This window comes from Procambarus clarkii, chromosome 25, assembly GCF_040958095.1.
Source record: "Procambarus clarkii isolate CNS0578487 chromosome 25, FALCON_Pclarkii_2.0, whole genome shotgun sequence".
Lineage (NCBI taxonomy): Eukaryota > Metazoa > Arthropoda > Malacostraca > Decapoda > Cambaridae > Procambarus > Procambarus clarkii.
In genome coordinates, this window is record NC_091174.1 from 9827744 (window position 1) to 9834666 (window position 6923).

The 6923-nt window shown below is 48.6% G+C and overlaps 1 protein-coding gene across 1 annotated transcript; it reads right to left on the reverse strand.

Annotated features, from left to right (window-relative positions):
- Positions 1 to 1083: 1083 nt before the first annotated feature.
- Positions 1084 to 6476, reverse strand: LOC138368361 (protein FAM186A-like). The gene is made up of 2 exons (XM_069330889.1): positions 6377 to 6476; positions 1084 to 2459 (listed from the first exon to the last, which is right to left on the reverse strand). Exons 1-2 carry the CDS (start codon positions 6474 to 6476, stop codon positions 1084 to 1086), a joined length of 1476 nt encoding a protein of 491 aa, XP_069186990.1.
- Between the last annotated feature and the right edge of the window lie 447 nt (positions 6477 to 6923).

Sequence of the window (6923 nt, forward strand, 5' to 3'; positions counted from 1 at the left end):
CAGAACTAAGAGGCATGAGTTACGAGGAAAGGCTGCGTGAACTGCACCTCACGTCGCTGGAAGACAGAAAAACTCGGGGAGACATGATCATCACATACAAAATTCTCAGGGGAATTCACAGGGTAGATGAGGATGGATTATTTAACACGAATGGTACACGCACAAGGGAACACAGGTGGAAGCTGAGTACCCAAATGAGCCACAGAGACATTAGAAAGAACTTTTTCAGTGTCAGAGTAGTTAATAAATGAAATGCACTAGGAAGTGATGTGGTGGAGGCTGACTCCATACACAGTTTCAAATGTAGATATGATAGAGCCCAGTAGGCTCAGGAATCTGTACACCTGTTGATTGACGGTTGAGAGGCGGGACCAAAGAGCCAGAGCTCAACCCCCCGCAACCACAACTAGGTGAGTACACCGCCTGGTGGTGAAGATGCACACCGCCTCAGGCCGCTCAAGCCACCCACCGTCCTTTTTTTTATCAGCACAAGTGGTCGCTGCAGGCGGTGGTCAGTCCTGGGAGTGGACCCGGAGCATCTTGGGCCCCTGGGAGCACACGCAAGGCCGCTCACACGCACACACACACACACACATACACACACACACCCTGGGAACGCTATCATGGGGCGAGAGGTTAAAGGAGGGAGGGTGGGAGAGAGGGTGAGAGGGAATAGGTGTGTGTGTGTGTGTGTGTGTGTGTGTGTGTGTGTGTGTGTGTGTGTGTGTGTGTGTGTGTGTGTGTGTGTGTGTGTGTGTGTGTGTGTGTGAAGAAGAAGAAGGAACGGGATGGAAAATAAGAGGGAGAGAATATATATGACAACTCACAGGGAAAGGAAGCTGGAACGGAAGCTGCATCTATATATATATATATATATATATATATATATATACATAGGTAGGATTTCTATTACTGTTTCAGATCCGGTGGAGATCCGGAAGACTATTTCCAGCTGGGGTAGAGTCCTTGCGACTGTTATATAGCTTATTCAGGCCGGCCATGTGTCTTGCGTGTGGGATACATGACACACACACACACACAGCCCGGCCATGTGTCTCCTGTGATGGCGTCATTGCAATTGAATTATGTAATTATGGTCATTGTTAATGTTATTTTCAATGTTACTGTGAATGGGTAGTACTGTGGTGATGGGCTGGCACTGTGGTGATGGGATGGCACTCTGGGGATGGGCTGGCACTGTGGTGAAGGACTGGCACTCTGGTGATGGGCTGGCACTGTGGTGGTGGACTGGCACTCTGGTGAAGGACTGGCACTGTGGTGATGGGCTGGCACTCTGGTGATGGGCTGGCACTGTGGTGATGGACTGGCACTCTGGTGATGGGCTGGCACTGTGGTGGTGGACTGGCACTCTGGTGAAGGACTGGCACTGTGGTGATGGGCTGGCACTCTGGTGATGGGCTGGCACTCTGGTGATGGACTGGCACTCTGGTGATGGGATGGCACTCTGGTGATGGGCTGGCACTCTGGTGAAGGACTGGCACTGTGGTGATGGGCTGGCACTGTGGTGATGGACTGGCACTGTGGTGATGGGCTGACACTGTGGTGATGGACTGGCACTGTGGTGATGGGCTGGCACTCTGGTGATGGGCTGGCACTCTGTTGATGGGCTGGCACTGTGGTGATGGACTGGCACTGTGGTGATGGACTGGCACTGAGGTGATGGGCTGGCACTCTGGTGATGGGCTGGCACTCTGTTGATGGGCTGGCACTGCGGTGATGGACTGGCACTGTGGTGATAGACTGGCACTGTGGTGATGGGCTGGCACTCTGGTGATGGGCTGGCACTCTGTTGATGGGCTGGCACTGCGGTGATAGACTGGCACTCTGGTGATGGACTGGCACTGTGGTGATGGGCTGGCACTGTGGTGATGGGCTGGTACTCTGGTGATGGGCTGGCACTGTGGTGATGGGCTGGTACTCTGGTGATGGGCTGGCACTCTGTTGATGGGCTGGCACTCTGGTGATGGGCTGGCACTCTGGGGATGGGCTGGCACTCTGGTGATGGGCTGGCACTGTGGTGAGGGGCTGGTACTCTGGTGATGGGCTGGCACTCTGTTGATGGACTGGCACTCTGGTGATGGGCTGGCACTCTGTTGATGGACTGGCACTCTGGTGATGGACTGGCACTCTGGTGATGGACTGGCACTCTGGGGATGGGCTGGCACTGTGGTGGTGGACTGGCACTCTGGTGAAGGACTGGCACTGTGGTGATGGGCTGGCACTCTGGTGATGGGCTGGCACTGTGGTGATGGACTGGCACTCTGGTGATGGGTTGGCACTGTGGTGATGGGCTGGCACTGTGGTGAAGGACTGGCACTCTGGTGATGGGCTGGCACTCTTCTGATGGGCTGGCACTGTGGTGATGGGCGGTAGTGCAGACTTTAAACTGTTTGGTTCGTGGTTCGACTTCCTCGGTTCACCCTGTGGTAAATGGGTACCTGGGGAGTAGGTCGACTTTCGTGAGTCGCATCGTGGGCACGGTCAGTCGTCGAATAGGGGAAGGCGGGAATCCGGATAGGTCTAACAAGCTTCCTATTCCAGGCTTCCCGTCCCGGACAATGGAAAACCGTATCTTGAGTGATGGTTCGGGGCTGATAAGAGTGCCCAAGTGGGCTTGTGGAGGCATAGACAGCTTCCGCTTTTCTTAAGGCGTTGGGGGGTTGGTATCGCGAGACTTCTTGGTGAGCAAAGCCGCGATCTTCGTGCTCCTGTAGTGAAGATGTTTTTTATCTTGTGTTAGGGTTGGGTTAGGGTTACGTTTCTGACAGTTATGTCACTTTTTTTCTGTCTTGTGGGGCCTGCAAGAGCCTAATTTATGGTTTGGACAGGAACTGTAATTTTGAATTCGTCATCAGTGGTTCAATGTCGTCTGAACCGAAGATACAGCTGAACATTGACTACAATACAAATACAAATGTGTTTATGGATAACTCTTCCGACGACAACAACAAATCTTGAAAGAGACGAATGTCGTCTCAATCCTTCACATGCCCACTTGGGGACTGACTCAGCCCCAACGCTCTCAATATATAGACAAGACGACATCATGTCTGTCAAGACGCCTGACAATATGTAAACAATAAACTGAATATGAATGTGTTCCCCTCTCGGATATATATTAATGTTATCATACTGCCGACGTGGAGGAAATAAATATATGTTTTTCAACGAGACATTTCTTTGGGGTGCATTAATTGAATGGTTACGTCTCTGGAAGGGGTGGAACAGGAGGTGACGAGGTGAGGCAGGAATGACAGAGGGGAAAGAGTGCGGGAGGGGGAGGAAGGGGAGGGGGGATACAGGAATAACGGAAGGGGGAGAGGGAGGGAGGTGAGGGAGGGGCGTGGGGGGTGGTGTGGCGATGCAGGAATGCGACAAGTCTTGGGATGAACAAGGAAATACCTGACACTTGAGTTTCTGTTGGGTGTCTGTCTGGAGTCCGGGTGTTGGGTGTCCGGGTGTTGGGTGTCCGGGTGTTGGGTGTCCGGGTGTTGGGTGTCCGGGTGTTGGGTGTCCGGGTGTTGGGTGTCCGGGTGTTGGGTGTCCGGGTGTCCGGGTGTTGGGATGTTCACCTGTACTAACCCAGGTGTGCTCACCTAAATGTGCTGGCAGGGTCGTGTTCATTAGTATGAAAATTCTTCTGTCTTACTTCCCTCTAGGATCTTGTATGTTGTGATCACGTCTTGTTGCTTCAGCTACCTCAAAAGCCAGATTTAGCGGCCAAGGAACGAGCTTCGGGTTGCATATCTTTGGGGCCGTGTCTTGTTTTGTTTTGTTTTGTGTTTGTTATGGGATTGGATGCGGCGGCAGCGTAAATAAGATTAGTCTCACTCAAGCTGTATATAGTTCTTGGATGATTATAAACTGGGGTAGAAATAGCCTAAGCTACTCTATCCCTTTGAGATGTATTTATTGCTTATCTCAATAAACATACTTGAACTTGAACTTGATTATAAACTGTCCAGCTTGCTGAAGGGTGTCTGGTCATTGGACAGTTAGCCACATGTTTCAGACGTCCCTCTGCCCAGGTGTGCCCCTAGAGGCAGGTTTGGAGTCACGTGTACTCTCAGTTCACTCTGTTCCGTATCTGAGGTCTGTTCACTACCTAATCCCATTACAAGCTGTGTATTTGCTTGGATTTATATCCAGCAGAAACCATTTTTCAAGTAGCTTTTGAAAAATATCTGGTTTATTTTGAAATATGTCTCAGTAAATCCATTTGGTTGGATTTTAATTACTAGCTTGGCATCAACATAAAACATTTATATGAAAACCTATTTCCCTTTTTTGTGTCGTTTGCGTATATCAGAAACAGGATAGTCTTGTAGCACTCCCCTCATTATCTTCTGGTATTTTCCTCTTCACTGTGACTCTTTGTCTCTCTCCTGGTAGGTACCCCTTCATCTAACTTAACACACACACACACACACACACACACACACACACACACACACACACACACACACACACACACACACACACACACACACACACACACACACACATACACACACACACACACACACACACACACACACACACACACACACACACACACACACACACACACACACACACACAAAAAAAAAACACAACTAGTAAATACACACAGCAAAACATCAGCCGGATTCTCTAGTTTGTATAGGAATCTCTTGTATGGAACAGTGTTAAAAGCTTTCTATAAAAATATCTGTATCTAGGATATATATGTAGATTATACAAATTATGTATCTAGAAAAAGACTGTGCAATGGTCTCCTTCCTGTTTTCACCGTGTCGTTGACCTTCAATACGTTCGTTAAGTAAAATTTAGCGTTTCTCATTCTATATTGATTTTGTTAGAGAATCTAATTCATTTGTTTTGGTGAGTTCAACGACGCTCGTCCTCTCCATACACTACCTTACCGGAAATGTTAATTATGCCGGCGTGTAGTTGAGTGGCCTTCGTTCTTCCACCATTATCATATATTAGTGTCACATTACCCGCCTTACAAGCCTCTGGTAGCTGTCCTCTGTCTATAGTGATTAGTGGAAGGTTATATCAAGGGGTCAAGAGAGTGGTGGAGCAGTGTCATACAGCATCCTTGGTGAACCTGTCCTTGCCTTTGTAACTCGTTATGTATAGGTACCTTTCTTATTGTATATCTACCTCCAATGGTGCTTCTATTGCGCTCAGGGATATTCTTCTGGTAGTCTCTCTTACCTTAGTCTCTCTCTCTCCTTAAGTCTCTTAGGGAGCCGGTCGGCCGTCTCTCTCTCTCCCTAAGTCGGCCGAGCAGACAGCACGCTGGACTTATGATCCTGTGGTCCTGGGTTCGATCCCAGGCGCCGGCGAGAAACAATGGGCAGAGTTTCTTTCACCCTATGCCCCTGTTACCTAGCAGTAAAATAGTTACCTGGGTGTTAGTCAGCTGTCACGGGCTGCTTCCTGGGGGTGGAGGCCTGGTCGAGGACCGGCCCGCGGGGACACTAAAAAGCCCCGAAATCATCTCAAATAACCTATCTTAGGTCTGGTTGTTGTGGGGTTAAGAGTTAAAGTTCTATAGCTGGAAAGCTTTCTGGAAGCTTATATTTAATACTTGATATCCATCCTAATGATTCCTTGTGTGTGTCAACGCCCTTTTTATTTCTGAAGCGGTCAGTGGCCGACGTCTTCCTCCTACTGTGGGTGGGTAGAGGGGTAATGTGGTTCTTGGTCTGGGCTGTCAGCGTAATACTGCTTCCCCGCTGCTCTACGAATTTGTGTCTCTCCTTTCCTCTTATTATATATATATATATATGCTGCTATTTACTTCTTTTCTGTGCTTTCTCTGCTATACTCTTTGACGTCTCCTTTTCGCCTGCAAGCACTGGCTGTAAGCCAGGAGTAATTTCTTTTTTTCTCGGCTTCTTTATCTGTCTGGGGTTCTATGAGGTTTTCTTAAGCTTTTTTTTTTGCATTTTTCTTGCTATGTAATCCATCATATTTTTTTCTCGGTTCTGTTTCCCTCGACATTCTGTCTATTCTCTGACCTTCTCGTCCTCACCTTTATGGAATGTCTTCCTCTCTGTCCGTCTCTCCCTCCTCCCACAGTCTTCTTGAGAACTGTGTTGTCATAGTCACTGGCTCCGATGAGCCTTTGTAGCGTGACGCTCTCACTGTCCATGCCCAGCCACTTGGGCTGGACGGTAGAGGGAAGGTCTCGCTTCAAGCAGGTCGGCGTTCAATCCCCGACCGTCCAAGTGGTTGGGGCACCATTCCTTCCCCCCGTCCCGTCCCATCCCAAATCCTTATCCTGGCCCCTTCCCAGTGCTATATAGTCGTAATGGCTCGGCGTTTTCCCCTGATTATTTCTCCCTCCAAATGTCCATCTCACTGTGGGCGGCGACCTGGTCTAGTCTTGCTTCCTTGTTCTCCTCTTTTCTTCCTATGGTGAGGAATTTCTTTCTGCCACTTCTGTCAGCTTTGTTGTACATGTCATCTTCATCCTCCCTCGGGTCAGGTGCGTCCTAGTCAATTTGTCCAAGATTGGAGTCTCGTGTTTCTAGCCACTTTCAATCCAAAATTTTTCTCAGCCACAACTGGCATGATATTTATGTACTCTCTGGGGAATTTCCCCATGTTCTTGTTCAGTTCTTCTGTGACTTTCTGGGGGTGTTGTAAGCCTCCTTATCTGCAAAATCTTATCTTCTTCCACTACAATGATTCTTGGTATGTATTATGCATAAATAATTTCTACTTCAATAATAATCTCTTCAAAATCCCTGTCTCTTTTGCTGCCTCCTGTTATCTGGAAAATATGGCATTAGTGAGTATTTAGCTTTGTTTCAACTATTGCTATTACATCTGGGTTTCTACTCTGGTGCTGGGTTGTCCTTTTTATGTTCGAATGCTGAGATACCCATCTTGGTGCTGAGATGCCC

Coding starts and splice junctions, on each gene's coding strand:
- LOC138368361 (XM_069330889.1), bottom strand. CDS start 6,476: ATGTACAACAAAGCTGACAGAAGTGGCAGAAAGAAATTCCTCACCATA. Junction 2,460..6,376: donor AGACCAGGTCGCCGCCCACA/GTGAGATGGACA, acceptor CCTACTCCCCAG/GTACCCATTTACCACAGGGT.